Raw genomic sequence first — 22450 nt, 5'->3', positions numbered from 1 at the left:
GAGGGTTTCCTGGCCCATCCAGCAGAGAATTTGAACCCTTGTCTCTCCCAGGTTCTAGCTGCTGCGCCACAATATCTCTTGGGGAAAGGCCAGCGGAAAAGGCTCCTCTTCCATGGTGGCTCCTTTGTTTATTTCATTCATGGATTGCTCTCCATGGGGCATTCCAGAACGATTGACAGTAGTATCTATACACCTATATAGACCTATGTAGATATAAAACAGTTACGTATATAAGAATAGCTTAAGCAGTTGCACATATAAGTGTTAAAAAATAAAATTGAATGTTGCCCACCCACCCACAAAAAGCGATGCTGGAGGAAGCCCAAAGCTATGAGCCATTGTCGTGACGATTCACTGGGGAGGGGTACCCCAAAAAAACCCCCGCACTCTGCACATGTTCACCAGTCAGCGAGCCTAAGAGCCGCGGAGGATCAGCTCAAAGGCCTGTCTAGTCCAACGCCCCGTTTCAAAGTCCGACCCCCCCCTTTTTTCGCCCTTTCCGGGCGACGCCCGAGTGTTAAAGCCGCCTGGATAAGCCCCGTCCGTGCGCAAGGGAGAGGACCTATTGCGCATCAGCCTCGCCTCGCCCGATCCAGGTGCGCCGGACTACAACCCCCATCAACCCACAGCCAGCGCTGCCTGGGGGCGGATGGGAGTTGTAGTCCGCCGCCCCTGGAGCTCGCGAGGTCCGCCCAGGAGGGAGACCCCTCCGAAAGCTGCCAAGCGCGCCCCGCGAACCCGCCCCCTGCGCAGCCATCTATCCGAGCGCAGCGTGGGGCACCTAAGGAGGAGTTGGGGGGAGGATCCGGTGGCGGAGGGGTTAAGGCAGCTCTTGGCCGGCCCCCAGCTATTGTGGGGCGGGGGGGGCGTGTGCAGGCAGTCAGCTGGTTGGGAGGGGGCCGGACTTCCTGGTGCTGGGGCTTGTCAACAGGCGGAGAGGAAGGCAGGCAGGCAGGCAGGCGGGCGAGGAGGCTGGGCAGCGCTAGGCAGACGGGGAGCCGCCGCCGCCGCCTCTGCGATCGGGGAGGGCTGCCCGGGCTGCCCACCCACCCGCAAAAAGCAAGGAGCCCGGGGGGCAAACGCCGGGCAACTTTGCTCCTCCGCGCAGCAGGCTCTCCGTTCCTGCAGAAGTGGCCCCTAACGCACCCCGGGCCCTTGCGGGCACCCCTTGGAGACCGCCAGGATGCGCCCGCGCCTGAGCAGCGCCCTGGCCCCCTAGCCCCCCAGGAGGGAGCCGGGAGCCCCGCCAGCAACCATGCAGGATCGCCCAGCGGTTGCAAGCGCTCGTCCTTAGGCCCCGGCGGGCCACCCCACGCCCAGCCGCGCCGGATGCTGGCATGCGCCTGGCTTGGCCCCCGTGCCTTCTGCCTGGTGGTGCCCCCGAGACTCGACCCCCCTGGCGTCGTCGGTGAGTCTGGCCTGGCCATGGCCCTGGGCTGGTACTGACCCCGACGGCAGGGCTGGCTCCTTGACCTGGAGAGGCTGCGCTGCTCCTCTGCCCTCCGCGCCCGCTTTCCTCGGGACCATGAGCGGCGGAAAGAAGAAGAGCGGCTTCCAGATCACCAGCGTCACCTCGGATTACGAGCAGCAGAAGGAGGGGGGCTCGTCCCCAGGAGGGGAGGCCAAGGGCCCCTCCAGCCCCAAAGTGTCCCGGGGCGGCGAGGAAGCCGACCCCCTCGAGGACGACGGCGGAGCCTCTGTGCCCAAGAACGGGCCCTCGGCCTTGGGCTCCCCGGGGGTGGCCCCGGCCTTCCAGGGCCCGGCCGGGGCCGCCTCCCGCTTCCGGGTGGTGAAGCTGGACCAAGGTTCGGGAGAGCCCTACAAGAGGGGCCGCTGGACTTGCCGGGACTTCTACGAGCAGGAGGCGGACTACCACCTGACGGGGCGCCTGGCGGAGTCGGGGAGGCACCCCCAGTCCCTGGACTCCCGGCTGGAGGTGGCCGGGCTCCTGGCCAGGCCCCCCAGCCCCTTCAGCCCCCAGCCCCAGCGCCGAGGGGGCTACCTGCAGTCGCAGCTGGTGCTCCCCTCGCCCGGGCACTCGGGCCACCAGGCCCGCTCGCTGGGAGGAGGCTTGCCCGTGCTCATCCGCCCCATCAGGACTCCCCCCAGCCCCGTGGCACCACGCAGCCCCCTGGTGGCTCTGGAGACCCGCCCGCCAGCTCCCGGCGAAGGCAGCAGGGAAGCTGGCGAACCGGGCCCCTTGGCGGGCACCATCCCATCATTGATGGTGGAGGAGCATCTACTGCCCAAGAGCGTCGCCCAGCTCCTCCCAAGGGGGACAGAGGAGCGGCGCAAGGTGAGAGGCGTTGGCCAGCTGTGGTGGGCTTTGCGGGTGCGGGGAGGACGAGGCTCCTGAGTTTATGTGTGCCCATACACTAGGGCCAATTGGGGACACAGTGAATTTCAGCTGAGCCTAAAGAGGATGGATTTAGGCCTGGGAAAGCCCCCAAGCACACCTGGTCCTTACAGGGTGCTTGCTCTGTGTGTATGTGTGTTTTCTTTGCCCTGCGGAACTCCTTGCTGCTTGGAATTATACATTGCACGTACCAGTTCTCCAGACGCCCTCCTTTCACCTTCCTGGCTGGCAGCACTCAAAACCTTTCAGTTCCACAAATCAGGGGTGGAGGAGCGGGGCCTGGGCAAGACTGGCACCCCACAGCGCTTCTGTGGCTCAGCAAGGATTTCATCCCAGGTCGTAGAACCTCCTCCCCACAGCGCTTTGGCCACAGGTCCTGGTTCTCCAGCCTCTGGACATAGCTGTCCTTCCGTGACCGAGGTGCACGATGGGAGAATCTCTTGGTGGGCCCTGGGTGGCCCCATTGGTCTGTTCTGGGGGTGCGATGGGTGGGTGTGGGTGGGCAGACTTTGGCAGCCGGATCCTACCCAGCCAAGCGGGAACTTGGGGGTCCGCAAGCCAGTCCCACCTTTCCCACCCCCGTCAGAACAATGAGCCATTGATTTATTTTGTTGCGGGCTGAGCAGGAAGGAAGGAGTCGGACACCTGGGTTCTTCTGGAGCAAGGTCCCCAGGAAGGCGCAGGACGAGGGGCAGGAGGGCCTCTTCTCCCCACACCATCCTCTTCACTCCACCCCCTGCCCCTCTACCAGCCTCCTTCCTCTCTTCTTAGAAATCCCTCTCTGTTCCTTCCAGCCGGGGCACACAGGGCTTCTTGTTTTCTGCCTCATCCGCCCTGACGCTCCTTGGAATAAACCCCCAATGACCCTCACAGCGTCGGGAGGGGTGTGGGTCTCTCACCACTCACTTAACCACCAGGCTCTGGGAGGGGGGTGCTTTCCCCAAGTCTGCAGCCTGCGGAAGGCCTTTCAGCTCTGGTGCCCGCTAGAGGTGGGGTGGGTTGGGGGCAGCAGCTGTGGGTCAAGCTTACCCTCTCTCTCTCTCTCTCTCTCCCTCCCCACTCCCCCTGCCTCGCAGGTCTTGCCCAGAGAGTCCCGCTCGCGCCCATCCTCCCCGGCTCCTCCGCTCTTCCGAGATGCCAGCCCCTGCCGCAGGACCTCCGACCCCTTTGGCGCTGGCCGCTTCAGCCTGGCGCGGTCCATGTTCGGCATGGGGGGCGCCCAGGACAGCGACGACGACAGGTGAGGCATGGGGTGGTACGCCCGGGTTTTGTCTGTGTGTGTGTGTGTGGAGGGGGGAATTCTAAAAATCACAGAACCGCAGAGTTGGGCCCTAGAGTCATCTAGTCCACCCCCCAAGTGATGCAGGAATCGCATCTAAGGCAAATTATTATTAATATTTATTTATTGCCTTCACTCCTAAGGTCCCAGGGTGGGTTACACCATCAGAACACTGTGGTTTTTTTATTTGAAAAGTGGAACGACTTTAAAGGCCGATTGGCCCAGTCTGGGAGGTATGGGGGCATTGTGCAAATAACAGCCCCTCTTCTCACCCCACCTGCTTGTCTTTCTCTGAAAGCCGAAGTAGTTATTGGATGTGTGTTGACATGTGGGGGTGAAGGGGGTGCTGGCAGGTTCATAGGAAAGGTAATTCCTTCCCCCCCCCCAGAAGAACTCAAAGGGAGGCTAAGCAAGGAGTAGTTCCACCAATGGATCATGGCCTAATTTCTTAATTTCCGAGAGGGTAGAGACTGAGGGGCCAAAGCCCTTTTCCCCTCCAGGGTGGGGGAGGGAGGGAGCTGCACTCCGCATATGCTCAGAGGCACCACAGCCTATGTGACCGGGCTGAGCCTTGGCAAAGCTTGCCTGGGTTCCTTGGTCATAGCTGTCTTGGCGGGGGGGGGGGGGAGAAAGTGTTCAGACTTGGGCAAGAGGAAGGAAATGGGGGGCGGTTAGGACTCCACGCTCTCCCTCCTCCCTCCAGCAGCCTCCCGCTGAGAGCGGAACAATTTGTACGAAGCAGCCACATCTGTATCTGGTTGCGTCGTCGCAATATTCATTTGCTACTCCAGCGACAGGCCGCCCGCGGTGGCTTCGGGACAGGCGTCTCGGAGGGAGGGGAAGCTGCGGTGCGCCCTGCAGCGGAAATTCAGCGGCGGCTCAGAGGGGTGTTTCCACGGGCGCTGAGGACTAGGAGCATGCTTTGAAACGTGGGGAGGGGAAACCTTGAAAGCTGAGGTTTTTAAGCAGAGGTCAGGTGGCCACCTGCCAGTCATTTTTGGGCTGCGATTCCTCCATTGTAGGAGGCAGGCCTGGGCGACCGGCGGGGTCCCTTCGTTTTACGAAAAAGGGAAGCTTGCGACTTTTTTCTTTTAGTGGGTGGGTTCCAGGCCTTCTGCTCTCCCAGGCAGGTGAGATTCTCCACACTTCCCTGCCGCTGGGCTATTTCCGTCTCGGCCCTGGGAGTTTGCCAGCCCCTGCAGTGGGCACGGACGGATCTATTTCAAGTGTGACCCTCCATGACCCTCTGCCAGCTCTGCCCAGTTCCGCTCTGCTGCCAAACGCCGTCTCCTCTCCAAGCCGGGGTGGGGGGAACACCTTCTCTGCCCTCGTTGCCCCCCAACCGCATCATTCGGCCAGCTGCCCTCTCATTGCCATGGCTGGGGGCCCCGTGCTTTCTGGCTCATGCTGGCACCCCAGAACCACGTGCCGCGGCCGTCCCTCCTCCTGCGCACATCCAAGCATGCATGGCATTTTTATTTATTTTTAAAAATGTAGCAGGTGGGTTTGCAGCCGCAGCAGGCAGTCCAGGGACCAGAAGCAGGCCTGGGAGGGCAGGGCGGGCAGAAAATGCTGCGCATTTCCTCCTCCCTCCCTCCCAGAAGGGAGGAGATGTCTCCAAATGGGGATGAGAGCATTGGCCCGGAAGAAATAGCAGCCGTGCACTGATGCATTGATCCCACATGGGGAGCCAAGGGTTGCCCCGTGGGGGTGGGGGGCAAGAGCAAAGCAACGAGCCCTTACAACCAGGGGCAGGGGGGCAAGTCAGGCCGAAGTCTCCTCCCGAGCAGGACTCCCAAGCCCTCTGTCCCCTGGCTCTCACACAGGCACATAAGAAAAGCCCTGCAGGATCAGACCAATAGCCCACCTCGCCCAGCGTCCTGTTCCCACAGCAGCCAACCAGATGCCCCTAAAGAAAACCCACAAGTGGGATTTGAGTACAAGAGCCACCTTCTTCTTCTTGTGGCTCCCAATTCAGAAGCATGGCTTTTCCTGACTGGAAGCTGAGCATAACCATTCTGGCTGGCTAGTTAGCATATGTGTGTGTGTGTGTGTGTGTGTGTGTGTGTGTGTGTGTGTATTTTCAAGGTACATTTAATAATAATAATAATAATAAATTTTATTTATACCCTGCCCTCCCCAGCCAGGACCGGGCTCAGAATGGCTAACACCAAATATAAAAACAATTGATTAGAATACATCTTAAAAAACTAAATTAAAACACAACAATTAAAACATTCAAATGCAGCCTCATTTCAGTGGAACTTAATCAAAAACTTTTTTGGGGATAGATTTAAAGACCCTCCTTCCCCTAAAGGACGTCAGGGCAGATTCTTCCCACACCACCCTCTGTTTATCTCCACAGCAACCCTCCAAGGCGAGTTAGGCCACATTTGCACCAAACATTTAAAGTGCTATGATGCCCCCTTCCCCCCTCCCCACAAAACGGATTCTGGGATTTGTTAAGGGTGCTGAGACCTTCCCCAGGGTGGTTTAAAAGTCAGTCTCCCTTCCCAGGGAACTCTGGGAACTGCCTGTTTAAAGCCGCATCGTGGTGCTTTAAAGATATGAACCAGACAGACAGGACAGACGGACCCAGGAGGCTGTGTCTGTGTGGGGATTTGAATCGGGGCCCCTGCCACTTTCAACCACACAGACCCATCTGCAGCCTCCTCCCTGCTCCCTGCTCCTGCAAGCAGGCTGGCTGTTCAGGTCCCACACGGGCAAAACCCTGAATACAGGCGCATGCTTATTTTCACACTGACGGCCTGTGGCTTCCCCACCACCACCGCATACCTCCAGCATCTCCAGCGGAGGGGAGAGGTGTTTGCATGTTAACACCTTGCAACCCAGCCTGGAAGCAAGCCTGGAAGCAAGAGCAGATCGCCCTGGATGGTGCCCGCACTTCTCTCCCTCCCAGCAGTGGGACCGGGAGAGGCCGGGCCAAAGCCACAGCGAGGAGGAGAAGGAGGCTGGTTTCAGCCAGCACCCACCACATTCCTCCCCGGATTTGGCTCTGCTATTCTTAGCCCTGTTTATGCAAGGGCTACCTTGGAGGGGCGCGGGAGGACTCCGTGGAGAGGGGGTGCTGGAGGGCAGCCAGAGGGTGGAGTTAGGGGCAGCGTGGCATTCAGAGGGGGATGCCCCCTTCTGCAGGACAGCCCTGAAATGTGGGGGAAGTTGGCACAGTTGCTACAACCCAGCAGGAGAGGAAGAGACAGGAATAAGGAATAAATCCTTTTGAGGTGTTGGGAGAAGGAGGAGGGTCCATGGAGCTGGTGAGGAGGAGGAGGAGGAGGAGGCGGCCTGGGCTGAGGCGCATGTGAGGCGTGAAGGAAGGAGTGGGTGCAATTCAGAGCAGGCCCCTGTTCCTTCCTGCCCAGCTGGTGCAAATGTGCCCCTGGGCCAAGGAGGATCCTTCTCCCTGTCACTTCCGAAACCTGCAAGACGGGTTCTTGTGCTCACACACAGGTTCATGCCCCACTGACCCCCACCCCACCCCAAACGGTGCCCAGGTCTGGGGTTAACCCATGGGTTGCTGGGCACCCCCTCTCTCCATTTTTGCCAAGGGTTCGCCAAACTCAACGCCCTCGGGATATCTAGGGCTGCAACTTTCCTCAGCCGCCAGCCAGCTGGAGGGCGGCAGGTTGGCAACGCACCCGGTAGGCACTGCCTCCGCCAGGCTTTGGCAGAGAGCAATGGCTGCCGGGTGATTTAGGGGAGAGTCAAACCCCACCCAAAGCTTTGGACTTCAACAGAGATCTTGGGCTGCAATCCCAACATGGTTAGCGGGGCAGGTTTTTCGGGGAAGGAGGCCTTCCTCAAGTTAGACTCAGCAGGGGTCAGCAACCTTTTTCAGCAGGGGGCCGGTCCACCGTCCCTCAGACCATGTGGGGGGCCGGACTATATTTTGGAAAAAACTATATGAACGAATTCCTATGCCCCAGAAATAACCCAGAGATGCATTTTAAATAAAAGCAGACATTCTGCTCATGTAAAAACACCAGGCAGGACCCGCAAATAACCCAGAGATGCGTTTTAAATAAAAGGGCACCTTCTACTCATGTAAAAACACGCTGATTCCCGGACCGTCCGCAGGCCGGATTTAGAAGGCGATTGGGCCAGATCCGGCCCCGGGGACTTAGGTTGCCTACCCCTGAGCCAGAGGGTCCATGAAAAGAGGGCAGACCCCACAGCTCAAGAGCAGGCACCCACCCTGCAGAGGAAAGAAGCACCATTTGCAACAGAACCACAGACTAGCAAAGTTGGAAGGTACCCTAAGGGGACATCCAGCCCAACCCCTGGCAATGCAGGAATCGCAGCGAAAGGAGCCCTGAAAGATGAGCATCCAACCTCTGCTTAAAAACCTCCAAGGAAGGTGCGTCCGCCACCACCTGAGGGAGTCCGTTCTGCTGTCAAACGGCTTTGACCCTCAGACAGCTCTTTCTAACAGCTTCCGGTCTGCCTCATCCCCAAGACCCGTGGCAGTCACAGTGGAACACCCAACTTCCTCCCCACTCCCCTGTAATTTAATTCAGACTCTGTACATGTTTATTCCTGTTTTAAAGCTTAACCGAGCTAGAACATTTTTTTGGGGGGGGTGTTAATTAGATTTGGGCAAATCTCCAAAGCAAAGGGAGCGGCAGAGTTTGGGGGGCAGGCAGTGCCCTCTCTGCCTGCTCCACCCCAAACCCCACTTGCACACTGATACGCGGGGGCTGCAGCTGGCTACCTCCTTGCCCCAGCGAGGGTGGCGTGGGTGGGAAAGCACTGCAGGTCTGCCTTTGGACTCCCACGAGCGGCCGGTGGGAGGGGAGGGAAGGAGGTAGGAGGGAAGCCAAGGTCACCCTGCCCTTGCCTTGCAAGGGAGGGTCAGTAGGCTTCCTCTTTGAGCAGGCTTTGGGAAGGGGAACCCAAGTCTCTGTGTCTGACGTTTGGTCTCAGAATCCAAGAACTGTAGCGTTGGAAGGGACACCGCAGGGTTATCTAGTCCAGCCCCACCAAAAAGCAGGAATTGCAGCTAAAGAATTTGTAATGAAATGATTTTAGAATGTTGTATCATTTTACTGTTGTTAGCCGCTCTGAGCCCAGCTTCGGCTGGGGAGGGCGGAATATAAATAAAATTTTATTATTATTATTATAAGAATCCCTGGCAGGTGGCCGTGCGGCCTCTGCTTTACAAACCTCCAATGAAGGAGAGTCCATTGCCTCCTGAGGTCATAGAATTAGAAGGGACCCCCCACTGCAATCTAGCCCAACCTCTCCGCATTGCAGGATTTCCCAGCACAAAGCCACCGCCGCAAGTGCCCTACGGACAATCCTGGGTCCCATTTTTTCTCTCCCCTTCACCGCATGTAGCCCCGAAGTCCCTATGCACACATGTATGTGTGTGTCTGCACATACACACACACACACACACACCTTCCTTCTTTCCTCCCCCCCCCCCCCCGCCCAGGCTGGGCTGGACTCCGGCGCTCCCCCCGCTGAGAAGCGCCTGGTGCTACGTTATGTAATGCCTTTGGGCTCTGGTCCCAGTTTCCATGGCGACGTCCCCACACCCCCTGGCATTCCCCCCCCCGGACCGGATTGGCATAAACAGAGGGTGGCAGGTTTATAAAGGCCCCTTTGTGAGTCCGCCCTCCCTGCTGCATCACAGCCAAGAACAAGGCAAGGGTGAAGGGAAGGTGGACTTTCTTTGGTGTGGGGGGGGCAAAGCAAACAGCATCGATCTTGCTGTTCCCCTTCCAGGGTGGGTGGGGGGGGGCCATCTGATTTGAGGGTGCTCCTCAAGGCACAAGTCCTCTGTGTGTTTGCGGAAAGGGGGGAGAGTGGAGAATGGTGCAGCTGATGTCCCTGGCTGTCATTGATGGGGCGTGGGGTGTGGGGAGGAGAAAGAAAGGAATAAACACACACACACAGCCACATGGCCTTGGCCAATGGGAGTGAATGAGAGGGGGCCTGAGCGCCAGGCACAGAGATGGCTATTTATGCCCGGCCAGGGAGCACCGCTGGGCATCGCTGCCCAGGGAGCCCATCCCAGCGGTTCAGCGCCTCCTGCTGCCGCCGCCACCCAGCCCCCTCACTCCGCCCAGGACTCCTGGGTTCCTGCCGCAGCGCTTCTAGACAGAAGACCACCGCCAGCTTGTGCAGGATCTGGGAGCGGAAGAGGACCTTAGCGAGGAGGGATCTGGGCCAGGGGTCAAAGGGCGCCTGAGGACTCTGGCGGCCCAGAAGCGCAGGACCTTCCTCGACCGCCAGCACCTGGAAGACCCGAGGAGGGAGCCGTTATGGCGCTGGACTCCCTGGGGGTGTCTGTCAAGTCCAGGGTGAGCGCCTTCGAGGTGCAGCAGGAGCCCCAGGGCTGCGGCTGCTGCATGCTCCCCGATTCGAGGGACCCCCGGCGCCCCCGGCAGCGGGGCTGCACCTCCCCGGCCCACTCCAGGGACTTGTCCCCTGCGAAGCCGAGAGAGACCCCCAAGGGACGCAGGAAGCTGAACGGACGGAAGAAAGAGGTGGACAAGACCCTCGTCTCCCTCCTGCTTGTCCTGCACAGGTAGTAGAGGGGGCAGATTTTGGGGGTGGGAGTTTGAGGCAAGCATGGGGGGTGTTTTTTGGGGGGGGGCGTTGATGGTTGGGCAGGGGTTTTGAGGCTAAGGAAGGAGTGTGGGGTCAAGGGCATCAGAGGACAACTGTGGGTGGGCCAGGGAGAACCTTAAAACCCTGTTCCGCCGCAAACCTGTTTACTGCATAGCCTTGGAGTAATATCTCTCCCTGGCCTACCTTGCAGGGTTCCTGGGAGGATAGAGGAGGGATGGGGGAGCTCTCAGGAGGAAGGGTCTGAGTGAAAAATGCAGACGAGCTTGTTGTGTGTGCCAGGAGGAGGCCGAGGGTTCGATTAGCAACAGGTATGGGGAACCTGGGAATTGTTGGACTGCCAGTTCCCAGCTGCCCGATAGCCAGGGATCATGGTGGCAGAGCTCCATGTTAGTCACCTCTGGAGTAGGGGAAAGGCAAGGGAGCTCCCTGGAGCCCTTGACTGGCCACGGGTGCAAATGGAGCCCTGTGTTGATTGGGAGCTTGGTCTAGTCCTGTCAGGAAACCCTGGGCTGACATTTCAGGAGATCAAAGCGGCCCAAGCTGGAAGCATTAAGGCAAGGGTTTCTCTGCAGAGAAAAGCAACTGCTTTTAAATATCTTTAACTGTATTAGTTTTTTGGGAAAGTTTAAATCTGTTTTTGCTTTTTTATTATTAAGGAAAGGTGCATCTGTTTTGCTGCCCTGGGCTCCTTTGGGGAAGAAGGGCATTCCCTCAATCAGAAAAACAACCCCCAAACCCACCCAGGTGTGCCCAGAAGTAGGGTGCTTATTTTGCAGCGTGTCACGACTAAACTGGTGGGGCTCAAATGGGTCTGGAGACACACAGCCTCCCAAGACAGAAGCCTTTCCCTGCTAACCCTCCTCCACCCGCCCCCCCCAGGTGCAGTTGTCCTCACTGGCAGGTGAAAGGTGCGCTGGTCTCGCTTCAAGTCTTGTTCTCGTTACCACTTAATTCTTACAAGCATTACAAGGCATGCATTTGGGGGTAAAGAATTAGGTGTTGTTGTCTGGGGATGGCGCCTAGCAAGGTCTTGTTTAAGAGAGATTTGTGGCTGTGTGGCGATACCATTCAATCTCATTGGAAGTGCAATCCCCCACCCAGCAAGAATTTTGGACACTGTAAGGTTATCCCGTCCCCCCAGTTACAATCCCTAGTGATTCCTGCATTGTGGGGGTCGGACTAGATGACGCTTTTGGCGCCTTCCAATTCTGCAATTCTCCGATTCTCCAGTGCCCAGAATACTTGGGGGGGGGGATGCGCTTTAGAAGTATAGCGTGTATGCCGTCCCTGTGTTGCAAAGGAAGGAGGCGAACTCAAAGGGAGCTGAGCATGCGATGCTGCAGCAAAAATAGCTAACACAATTCCACTGGAGTCTGGTGTCCAGATCGAGGGGTCAGAGTCCTGTGTCCAGTTCTGGATGCCACAATTTAAGAGGGATATTGACAAGCTGGAAGGTGTGCAGAGGATAAAGACCAAGATGATCAAGCGTCTGGAAACCAACCCTTGTGGGGAATGGTTGAGGGAGTTGGGTATGTTTAGCCTGGGGAAGACGAGACTGAGAGGGAATGTGAGGACCAAATATTTAAAGGGCTCCTACATGGAAGAGGGAGCAAGCTTGCTTTCTGCTGCTGCAGAGGGAAAGACCCGAACCAATTGATTGAAGCTGCAAGAAAGGGGATTCCAAAGAAACATTAGGAAGAACTTTCTAGTGTGGTCTTCAGCTGTAGTTTCTGCCTTGCAGGGGGTTGGACTAGATGACCCTAGGGGCATATCTTGCAACTCTACAATTCTACAAGTAGGAAAGTCTTGTGAGAACAGAAGTGGTGGAGGTTAGCTAAAGAGTGTGTGTGTGGGGGTTGTCTGTCTTGCCTCCTGATCCACCTGTCCGTCTCTTCCTCACAGCGGAACCAACAGCAGCATGATCGCCATAGACAACAAGATTGAACAAGCCATGGTGAGTCAAAGGGGTGGGGGAAATGTCGCAGGCCCCCTCCAGGCTGGGACTGTGGCCCTGAGCTCTGCCCAGCCTCTGAAACCCTCTACACATGGGCAGGAAAGGGTCGTAGTGGGTGAACAGATGAGCATCCCTCCCTCCCTCTCGGAAAAGAAAAAAGCAAGGGTCCAGCCAGACTGGCCCACAAAATACGCATTTCAGGCAATCTATTTGTTCATACCTGAGCGGCTTACGTTCAGATGTGACTTTAACCCTGGGTTCCTCCATCCCTTCTCCCCGTTTTGTGCTATCTGCCGCTTCCGTAGAAGCTGCTCCTCATCCAAGTCGCCCATGTAAAAAAATAAAATAACGGACAATGGTACCCACTGAAAACTGGTGGGAGTGCTTTTAAAGCGGAGCAGACGTCACCTTCGGATTTTCTGAGGGCAGGAAAACTCCAGGTTTAGCAGGGGGGTGTTTGGGACAGCAGCTGCATCGATAAGGTGGGAATTAAAGCGTGTATAGTTAAGCTGTGGAACTCCCTGCCACAGGATGCAGTTATAGGCTCCAATCTGGATGGCTATAAAGAGGATGGGATAAATCCATGGGGGAGGAGAGGGCTATTGATGGCTATGAGCCAGGTTGGCTTCGCCCTGCTTCTTCAGCTGGAGGCAGCGATGCTTCTGAATACCAATGGCTGGAAGCCGCAGGAGGTTTGCTTGAATCCTGTTTTGGGGCTCCCCATTTGGACACCTGGCAGGCCACTGAGAACAGGATGCCGGACTAGGTAGGCCATTGGTGTGATGCAGCAGGCGCCTCTTATGTTCTTAACAGCCTCCAAGTACTCCTCTGCAAGGGGAGGGTTGTCGTGAGGGCAATCCATGGGTCTTTACATGCCGGAGGGTCCCTGCTTCAATCCTCAGCAGCTCCAAGTAGGGCTGAAATCCTGAAGGGCAAGTGTTAATGAGCTAGCTGGACCAGACCGTCTGGTCTGGGAGGAGGAGGCTGCAAAATCAGAATTGAGAATCAGTTGCAGGCACAGTTGTGGTTGTGTGTGTGTGGAGGCAGCAACTCTTTGGTTGCGACTCCTTTGTTGCAGGAGTTTTGGCCTGTAGCAGGCATGTCCAGCCTGTCGATCGCGATCTACTGGTCAGTCGCGGGTGCCTTCCAGGTCGATCTTTGGTTGAATTGAAAAACGGACTCAAAAATTGCAGGCTCTCGGGAGTTGGACGTGCCTGGCCTATATGATCTTTAGGGGGGCCTTCCAACTCTACAATTCTATGACCTCAGAAGGCAGTGGACTCTCTTTCATTGGAGGTTTAAAAGCAGAGGTGGGCAGGGGGCATCATTCAGGGATTAAAGGTAAAGGGACCCCTGACCATTAGGTCCAGTCGTGGCCGACTCTGGGGTTGCGGCGCTCATCTCGCTTTATTGGCCGAGGGAGCTGGCGTACAGCTTCCGGGTCATGTGGCCAGCAGGACTAAGCCGCTTCTGGCGAGCCAGAGCAGCGCACGGAAACGCCGTTTACCTTCCTATTTATCTACTTGCACTTGATGTGCTTTCGAACTAGGTTAGCAGGAGCAGGGACTGAGCAATGGGAGCTCACCCCGTCGCGGGGATTCGAACCACCAACCTTCTGATTGACAAGTCCTAGGCTCTGTGGTTTAACCCACAGCGCCACCCGCGTCCCCTTTCAGGGATTAATTGGCTGCAATACTGCGGAACTGTTGGTTACCGAAGCTGGGGAGGATTTTAGAAAAGACGCTGGGGAGATAAACGGTCTCTTTCAGAGCCCGCGGGAGGGAGTTCCACAGTTGATGTGCTGCATGAACTACATTACAAACGCTACGATCCTGTGAGTGGAGGCTTCCCACATGCCTGACGGTGTCCCTGGCCTCTCTCTCTCTCTGTGTGCCCCACTCCTCTCTAGGACCTGGTGAAAAGCCACCTGATGTTTGCCGTGCGGGAGGAGGTGGAGGTCCTGCGGGAGCAGATCAAGGAGCTGTCGGACCGCAACGCCTTGCTGGAGCAAGAGAACGCCCTCCTGCGCTCCCTGGCCAGCGCAGAGCAGCTCAGCCGCTTCCAGGCCCAGCTCCACGCCAACGCCAAGCCTCCTTCCGGCGGTGCCGCGTGACCCTGGGCCGGCAGGAGGGGGCTGGACTTGGACACTGAGGGGTGTGTGTGTTTGCGTGTTTTGGGGAGGGGGCACTCACTAATGGATTTCCCGCAGATGTGAAACGTGGGGGGGGGGGCACTAGCATTGCTGGAAGGGGTGCGTGTGCGTGCGCGTGCGTGGAGCCAGCCTTCTGGGGTGCGGGGTTGGGGTGGGGTGGGGAGAAAGGGGGCCTACTAACACAGCATGTGCCTTTTCGGGGGTGGAATCAGGACTTGGTTTTACCCCCCCAGCTCTGGGAGTGGGGGGACCTTTTTTTTTTTGCGCAAAGACACGTTTTACCGGCTGCGGAGGGGGACTGCCAGGTTGGTGGGCTGGGGCGGGGGCTTTTGGGGAGGGAAGCCGCTCACAGACTTGGGAGTGATTCCCGCCTGCCCCTTATGGGCCTGACTTAACGCCCCTTGGCCAAATCTCATTGGGACAGCTCTGCAGTCGCCCCATTGAAATGGGGAACGGGATGGGGTGTGGGGCCGGAGACACGATTGGGGGCGAGGGGTGCAGGCCAGGTTAGGTTGGGTGCGGGGGGCGGATGGAGCTGGCAATAAATTTTCTATTAAGGACACTTTTGCAGTATTTCAGGTTATTAAAGTACAAGACTGCTAATGTCACTCTGTGTGGCGTGTGGATCTCTGGGCTCAAGGGGGCATGGGCTGGGGGTTCAGTTCAGAGGGGAAATGCTTTGTCGGTGTATGATGCAAATGTCGAAAGCAGCTACAAGAAGGGCGGTAGAGGCATCACAGGACATTTACAGAATCACAGTGAAATTGGAAAAGGGACCCCCCTCCCAAGGGTCATTAGTCCAGCCCTCTGCAATGTAGGAAGCGCGGCTAAAGAAGCCCTGGCAGATGGCCGTCCGACCTCTGCTTAGAAACCGCCAATGCACTCCTCCCACCACCTGGCAAACACACACACACACTGGCCACACCCCCTGCCTGCCCCCCAGGCCTCTGCAGTCCATCCCGCAGTAACCCACATCCCCAAGATTGCACAATGAGGTAAAGATGCTTGCTGACCTTGGCAGCCTCCGAGTGGCTCTGGTAAGCGAGTCAAGCTGTACATAAAATCCAGGGAGGAATCCCCTTCCTGCCCCCACCTCTAACTCAAAGGAATTTCCTCCTACGCCCAAAAAACCCACACACAAGCACAAACTGTCCCCTGAGCATAAGCAACCTTACTTGCCCCCTAGGCACCAAGCATCCCCCTTCCCCTTTGAAGGAAGCAGGTGGAACCGGCTGTGAGCTTCCCAAAATCTGCAGCTGTTTCTATTATTTATTTTACTGCGCTTGTATCCCACCTTTTCCCTGCAAGGAGCTCAAGGTGGTGTACATAGTTCTCCCCCTTCCTCACTTAATCCCCACAACAGCCCTGGGAGGTAGGTTAGGCTGAGAGGAGGCAAGGACTGGCCCAGGGTCACCCAGTGAGTTTCATGGCCACCAAATGGGTTCCCCCCCCCCAACCCTGGTCTCTCCCAGGGCTTAGCCCCCCGCTCTTAACCAGCGGCTCCAGTCGCACCCAGGGAAACGCTGGATGCGGGAGGGAGCCTGGCGTGAGCAGCGGCAGCAGTAGAGGGGCACGTGCCACGCAGGCGGGGTGACAAAGGCTATTGTTCTTCCCCGGCCCCTCTCCCCCTTCCTGCGCAGGATCATCGTGTTCCCACAGGGCATGGGACAAACAGCAGCACTGAGCGACGCACAGTTGCTGGGATGAAAAGCACCTTGTTTGTTGTGTCGTGGGCCAGCCCAGTCTGGAAGCATTAGGCAACACCCCCCCCCCCACACTGCTGCAATAAAAGCACCCGCCTCACACTTCTTGCAAGAGGCAGCCCTGGAAGCTGAGGAGAGTTGGGATCTGGCACCAACCTCCCCCCAGCACCACCTCCTTGGGGTAATTTTCCAGCAGGAGGAAAGAGTATTGCTCCTGTGCGCTAATCCTGCTTGCTGTTTTCCCACAGCCACAGGATGCTGGACCAGATGGGCCACTGGCCTGATCCGGAACAAGGCTCTTCTCATGTGCTAAATCTTATTTATTCAATAGGTTGTTAGCCAACCTTTTCTCCACTCTGCTCACAACTCTGCATGATAAGGTTCGGCCGAGAGTGATACAGACTAGCTGTCGGGGGGGGGGGCACACCCAGTGAGTTTCACAGCCGAGTCAGGTGTTAGTTTGACATTCTTTAACCACTGTACACCACCACCACCAGCCCTCCTGAGTGAGAACATCATAGTCTGCACATCATAGGAAGTCAAAACTACTTATGGCATTGTACATGGTTCTTCTCCTTCCTCATTTACAACAGCCCTGTGAGGAAGGTCAGGCAGAGAGAGAAAACTTTTAATATTTCAATTTTTGTATGCGTTACTTTAAAGTAACGTAGATTTTTCTTGTTCTATCTTTTCGTAAACCGCATTGAGGTTTGTTTGCTCTTTTTTTTTACAATCAAGCGCTCTATAAAACCTATTAAATAAATAAATAAGTCCTGTCCCCCCCCCCAAATAAAAAATATTAAAGCACTGGTTGATGCTTTTGAATTCTGGTGCTGGAGGAGACTCTGGAGAGTCCCATGGACTGCAAGAAGATCAAACCTCTCCATTCTGAAGGAAATCAGCCCTGAGTGCTCACTGGAAGGACAGATCCTGAAGCTGAGACTCCAATACTTTGGCCACCTCATGAGAAGAGAAGACTCCCTGGATAAGACCCTGATGTTGGGAAAGATGGAGGGCACAAGGAGAAGGGGACGACAGAGGATGAGATGGTGGGACAGTGTTCTCGAAGCTACACGAACATGAGTCTGACCAAACTGTGGGAGGCAGTGGAAGACAGGAGGGCCTAGTGTGCTCTGGTCCAGGGGGTCACGAAGAGGCGGACACGACTAAATGACTAAACAACAACAACAAAGCATTGGTAGAGCAAAGTAGCTCCAGGTGTTTCAAGTGAGTGAGCCAAGTCGTATGCTGTTCAGGAAGGCAAAGGTAGGGGAACGATGCCCACCAACAAGTCAGAAACCTAAATCCATAGGAAATACCATTGGGCTAGTATCTCCCCAGAAAAGCTCAGCCAGGTGGCTGGTCATCCTGTTGCCGGACAACATATTCAAGCAGAAGTATTCAGCCTAACACCACCCCAGTTCCAGATTTGGTCCCTTGACTTTGTCCCATACTGGTCCACAGAAGCTTCAAACGACGGTCTCCCTGGAAACTGTTCCCTAGCAACCGGCTATCTGCCGCAAATATCCCTAGAAGAATCATGGGGCTGTGGCGTTCCTCCTTGTTCTTCCTAGCCTGGATCTTGGCGACCCCTGCCCACTCGAGGAGGCAGAGGGTCAGCGAGCTGGGCCCGGATCAGGGAGAACCGCAGGAGGAAGCCTGCTCCCTCGGGATTGGTGGGGGCTGGCTAGCCAGCGATGACTGCACCTTGCCGCTGCTGCTGGTCCTCTCAGGCGCTCTCGCCCTAATTTATGTCTTCCTCTTCAAAGGGCAAAGGGTGAGTCTGGGAGGGCGTAAGGGCCGCCTGCCGGCTCAAGCAAATCACCTCTTTGTGATGGCAAGCCTTGCTGGATCAGGCCAAAGGGAGCCCAGCATCTAGTCCATCACCTTGGTCTCGCAGTGGCCAAATGCCCCTAAGAATCTAGGAATTGAGATAGACTGCCTTGGGACCTGGAGGTTCTGTAAAAGTCTGGCTGATGGATCAGTCCAGTAGCCCATTCGGTACCATTGCTGCCTCCAACCGTGGAGGCCGAGCCGAGCCACTGTGGCTAGGAGCCGTTCACAATCTCCACCTCCTCCTCCAGGAATTCCTCTAATCTGCTTTTAAAGTCATCCAAGTGGGAGTGAGTTCCACAGTTTAAGCCTGTGCTGCGTGAATGACTTTCTATCTGCCCTGAATCTCCCAATCAAGTTTTTGAAATTCCTCAGGTACCAGGTGGATTTTGCTACTTGGTGTGAGTCCAGTTGCGTCTACGTGGAGATTTCTGGGCACCAGGTTGGTGACCACAATTTAAAAGCCTCTGCCTTAGTCCATAGTTAATAGCATTCACATTTCCATTATGTGTGTTTCTCCCTCTTGCATCCTGGGACAAGTGAATTGTTGTAAGAGCGAGCTACAGTCAAGCAATGCAGCTGAGATCATAGAATCGTAGAAATTTAGCGCTGGAAGGGACCCCGAGGGTCATCTAGTCCAACCCCCCGGTGAACAGACATTCCTTTGTGGTGACCGTAACCTAGATTCAAGGTGCCATCTGGTCCCTAGCTTGTACATCTGAATTACTAACACTGCTTCCAATGCTCAGCTTCATTGGACGTCCACATGTTCCTGATTTATGAGAGAAAAAACTTTTCCCTATCTTCTTTCCAGTGTGGTGTAGTGGTTAAGAGCGGTAGCCTCGTAATCTGGGGAAACGGGTTCGCGTCTTCTCCTCCACATGCAGCTGCTGCGTAACCTTGGGCCAGTCACACTTCTCTGAAGTCTCTCAGCCCCACTCACCTCACAGAGTGTTTGTTGTGGGGGAGGAAGGGAAAGGAGATTGCTAGCTGCTTTGAGACTCCTGAAGGGGAGTGAAAGGCGGGATATCAAATCCAAACTCCTCTTCTTCTTCTTCTTTCTCCGCCTCTACCCATTTCCCCGCTTTACTCTCCTTTTCTCTAAACTGAAAAGCCCCAAACACTGTAACTTTCCCTCCAAGCGAGTCGCTTCATCCCCTCGATCATTTTGGTTGCCCTTTTCTGAACCCTTTTCCAACTTGACAGCATCCTTTTTGAGGCGAGGCAACCAGAACTCTACAGAGTATTCCAAATGCGGTCACATCATAGGCTTGTATAACGGCGTTATGAAATCGGCAGTTTTGTTTTCGGTTTCTTCCCTAACCATCCCTGGCATGAAATTTGCCTTTTCCACAGCTGCCGCACACCAGGTTGACGACACCTTCGCTGAGCTCTCCGCCTGTGACCCCACGATTTCATTCTTGGTCCACACCTCTTCTCGCAGCCAACATGGCGGCAATCTCGATTTCCTGTTCTTGTTGAGACATGCCTTCGCTTATCTCCGAAAGGGAAGTTGCAGCAGCGCTGGCTCTCCATGGGAAGGCTCAGCGGCCCGCCATGTGTTTGTTTAGCTCTGCTCAGAAAACTATTTATGCTACTGACCATCGCAGCCATGAATCCCCAGGAATAATTGCACGTTGTCTGGGGAAGTACTTATCTTTTTGTTTTGCCTTTCAACCACCTGCCTGTCAATTTTGTGTGTGGCTAGACTCAGAGGCAGGGCGAATGATATATCTCCCTTGTTTTTGTTCTAAATGTCTACTCCATGCCCTCGCAGGCTGTGCCGGAACCAAGTTTTAACCACCTGTGGAGGAAACAGACAGAGAAAAGTCTTCCTCCTTCTCTCCTAACACCAGAACTCGTGGCCATCCCATGGAGATGAACGCTGCAGATCCAGGAGAGATAAAAGAAAATCTGTCTTCACAAAACACAGAGTTGAAGTGTGGAACTCACTCCCGCAGGGGGACAATAATGGCCAGCAATTTGGATGCCTTTAAAAGAGGTCTGCACAAATTATAGGAGGAGGAGAGAGCTATTAGCCACAACAGCTACTATTGCTTGATCCATTGGGCTCTTCTCATGTTATTAAGGAAGATTATTCTTATCTATTCCTTTATTCAGTTGGGATCAGGGAGGGTGAAAGGCGCTTCCCCCCAAATCGGCTCACGCCCTCCTCTCTGCCTTCAGGATGTTCTGGGACTTCTAGTAAGGCGGAAGACAGGAAGGGAGAGCGAATCACCTGCTTACTGGGAGAGTGAGGGGAAATTTGCGTAATCAGGGGGTGCAACTGCTGTGCCACTGAATAGCTGTGATTTCTGCATTGCGGAAGGTGGACTCAAATAACCCTTCAAGTTCTGCAATTCTAAGGAGATGTTCTTCCCTGGAGGTTGCCCCGACCCCCACCCCGGAAATCCTTTCCCTGCTGTGAGGTCTGTCTAGGGCTGCTCAGGGGCATACAAGGCACTGTGCCTATGCTCAGGGGAAAAACAAAAATCCCTTTTTTAATCTCGCATGTTCCAGGACTGGGCTGCCGCCCTGAAAAACAGGTTCTATTCCCTGGCTCGATTTCTACCTTGCTGTTTGAAAGATGGAAGCCTCCCGCACTTCTTCAGAGGCGTGTCAAAGGTAAAGGTAAAGGGACCCTTGACCGTTAGGTCCAGTCGTGACTGACTCTGGGGTTGCGGCTCTCATCTCGCTTTACTGGCCGAGGGAGCTGGCGTACAGCTTCTGGGTCATGTGGCCAGCAGGACTAAGCCGCTTCTGGCAAACCAAAGCAGCGCACGGAAACGCCGTTTACCTTCCCGCCGGAGCGGTACCTATTTATCTACTTGCACTTTGACGTGCTTTCGAACTGCTAGGTTGACAGGGGCAGGGACCGAGCAACGGAAGCTCACTCTGTTGTGGGGATTCGAACCGCCGACCTTCTGATCGGCAAGTCCTAGGCTCTGTGGTTTAACCCACAGCACCACCCACGTCCCATGTCAAAGGTACCGTCCCCTTTATGACCCATTTCCTGCGTTCCAAGGCTGAGCCCTTGTGCTTCTCTAGGGATAAACCTGGGAACAGAGCTGCCTTCTTGGTCCATACTGGTGCCAGTATTACCCACACTGGCTGGCAGCTTGGCATGCCAGGGTTTAAGGCCGGAGCGCCTTTCCCAGCTTTACCTAGTGACGCTGCTGGGGGTTGAATCCGGGTCCTGCTGCATGCCAAGCAGGTGCTCTTTCGTCGGTCCATCCAGCTTGGTAGTGCCCACACTGACTGGCAGCAGCGACTCTCCAGGGTTTCAGAAAGGGAGTCTTTTGCAGCCCTGCCTGGAGGTGCTGCTGGGGATTGAACCCGGGTCCTTCTGCACGCCAAGCAGATGCTCTCTCGTTGAGCTGCAGACCTTTCCCAATCAGACCCATCGGTCCATCCAGCTCGGTAGTGCCCACACTGACTGGCAGCAGGGGCTCTCCAGGGTTTCAGAAAGGGAGTCTTTCGCAGCCCTGCCTGGAGGGGCTGCTGGGGATTGAACCCAGGTCCTTCTGCATGCCAAGCAGGTGCTCTCTCGTTGAGCTGCAGACCTTTCCCAATCAAACCCATTGGTCCATCCAGCTTGGTGGTGCCCACACTGACTGGCAGCAGCGGCTCGCCAGGGTTTCAGAAAGGGAGTCTTTTGCAGCCCTGCCTGGAGGTGCTGCTGGGGAATGGACCGGGGGCCTTCTGCATGCCAGGCAGGTGACCTGCCCACTCAGCCACAATGGCCCCCCTTCCCCACGCAGGGTGCAGAAGCCGCCGCGGACCAAGACGCCCGGCTGGATGAATCCCTGCTGCGCGAGGTCTCCAGCATCCTCCAAGTTATCCGGCACCGGCTGTGGGAGGTTGTGCAGGACAGAAGGAAACAGCGCAGCCCCAAACGGAGAGCATCCGAGCGCTAGACCAGAGCAGAAGCACTATTGCCACGTGGGGCGAGGAGGGTCTCTTCTGGTTGTGCAGCCGGGGAATAAACGGGAACCGGAGAAAAACGGCTTCCCTCTTGTGTTGCCTCTGTTGTGTTTCTTATTACTTCATAGAATCATAGAATCATAGAGTTGGAAGAGACCACAAGGGCCATCGAGTCCAACCCCCTGCCAAGCAGGAAACCCCATCAGAGCACTCCTGACATATGGTTGTCAAGCCTCTGCTTAAAGACCTCCAAAGAAGGAGACTCCACCACACTCCTTGGCAGCAAATTCCACTGTCGAACAGCTCTTACTGTCAGGAAGTTCTTCCTAATGTTTAGGTGGAATCTTCTTTCTTGTAGTTTGGATCCATTGCTCCGTGGCCGCTTCTCTGGAGCAGCAGAAAACAACCTTTCTCCCTCCTCTATGTGACATCCTTTTATATATGTGAACATGGCTATCATATCACCCCTTAACCTCCTCTTCTCCAGGCTAAACATGCCCAGCTCCCTTAGCCGTTCCTCATAAGGCATCATTTCCAGGCCTTTGACCATTTTTGTTGCCCTCCTCTGGACACGTTCCAGTTTGTCGGTGTCCTTCTTGAACTGTGGTGCCCAGAACTGGACACAGTACTCCAGGTGAGGTCTGACCAGAGC

The 22450-nt window shown here is 55.9% G+C and overlaps 2 protein-coding genes across 4 annotated transcripts; both read left to right on the top strand.

Annotated features, from left to right (window-relative positions):
- Positions 1–1525: 1525 nt before the first annotated feature.
- Positions 1526–14946, top strand: TSC22D4 (TSC22 domain family member 4; the record flags this gene model as incomplete). Of its 2 annotated transcripts, none has more annotated exons than XM_080979862.1 (4): positions 1526–2296; positions 3433–3596; positions 12138–12186; positions 14096–14946. In XM_080979862.1, the coding sequence occupies 4 exons, from the start codon at positions 1526–1528 to the stop codon at positions 14297–14299; spliced, it is 1188 nt and encodes a 395-aa protein (XP_080835988.1). In that variant the 3' UTR covers positions 14300–14946. The 2 variants fall into 2 exon arrangements, with proteins under 2 accessions (XP_080835988.1, XP_080835987.1); XM_080979861.1 differs by having other exon boundaries at positions 12135–12186.
- Positions 14947–17126: 2180 nt separating this feature from the next.
- Positions 17127–21899, top strand: LOC308462375 (uncharacterized protein). Of its 2 annotated transcripts, none has more exons than XM_080980062.1 (3): positions 17127–17818; positions 20395–20505; positions 21636–21899. In XM_080980062.1, the coding sequence occupies exons 1-3, from the start codon at positions 17582–17584 to the stop codon at positions 21789–21791; spliced, it is 504 nt and encodes a 167-aa protein (XP_080836188.1). In that variant the 5' UTR covers positions 17127–17581; the 3' UTR covers positions 21792–21899. The 2 variants fall into 2 exon arrangements, with proteins under 2 accessions (XP_080836188.1, XP_080836189.1); XM_080980063.1 differs by having other exon boundaries at positions 17130–17818; positions 20395–20499.
- Positions 21900–22450: the final 551 nt, after the last annotated feature.

The sequence above is a fragment of the Podarcis pityusensis genome (assembly GCF_964106645.2).
Source record: "Podarcis pityusensis genome assembly, chromosome: 13".
NCBI classification, from domain to species: Eukaryota; Metazoa; Chordata; class Lepidosauria; order Squamata; family Lacertidae; genus Podarcis; species Podarcis pityusensis.
This window is presented reverse-complemented; position numbering and strand designations above follow the sequence as displayed.

What these genes read in the sequence shown, in the direction of transcription:
- LOC308462375 (XM_080980062.1), top strand. Translation starts at nt 17,582, where the DNA reads ATGGGGCTGTGGCGTTCCTCCTTGTTCTTCCTAGCCTGGATCTTGGCG. An exon ending in TCCTCTTCAAAGGGCAAAGG is followed by an intron (nt 17,819 to 20,394) that starts GTGAGTCTGGGA and finishes CGCATGTTCCAG; the next exon opens with GACTGGGCTGCCGCCCTGAA. An exon ending in GAGGCGTGTCAAAGGTAAAG is followed by an intron (nt 20,506 to 21,635) that starts GTAAAGGGACCC and finishes TTCCCCACGCAG; the next exon opens with GGTGCAGAAGCCGCCGCGGA.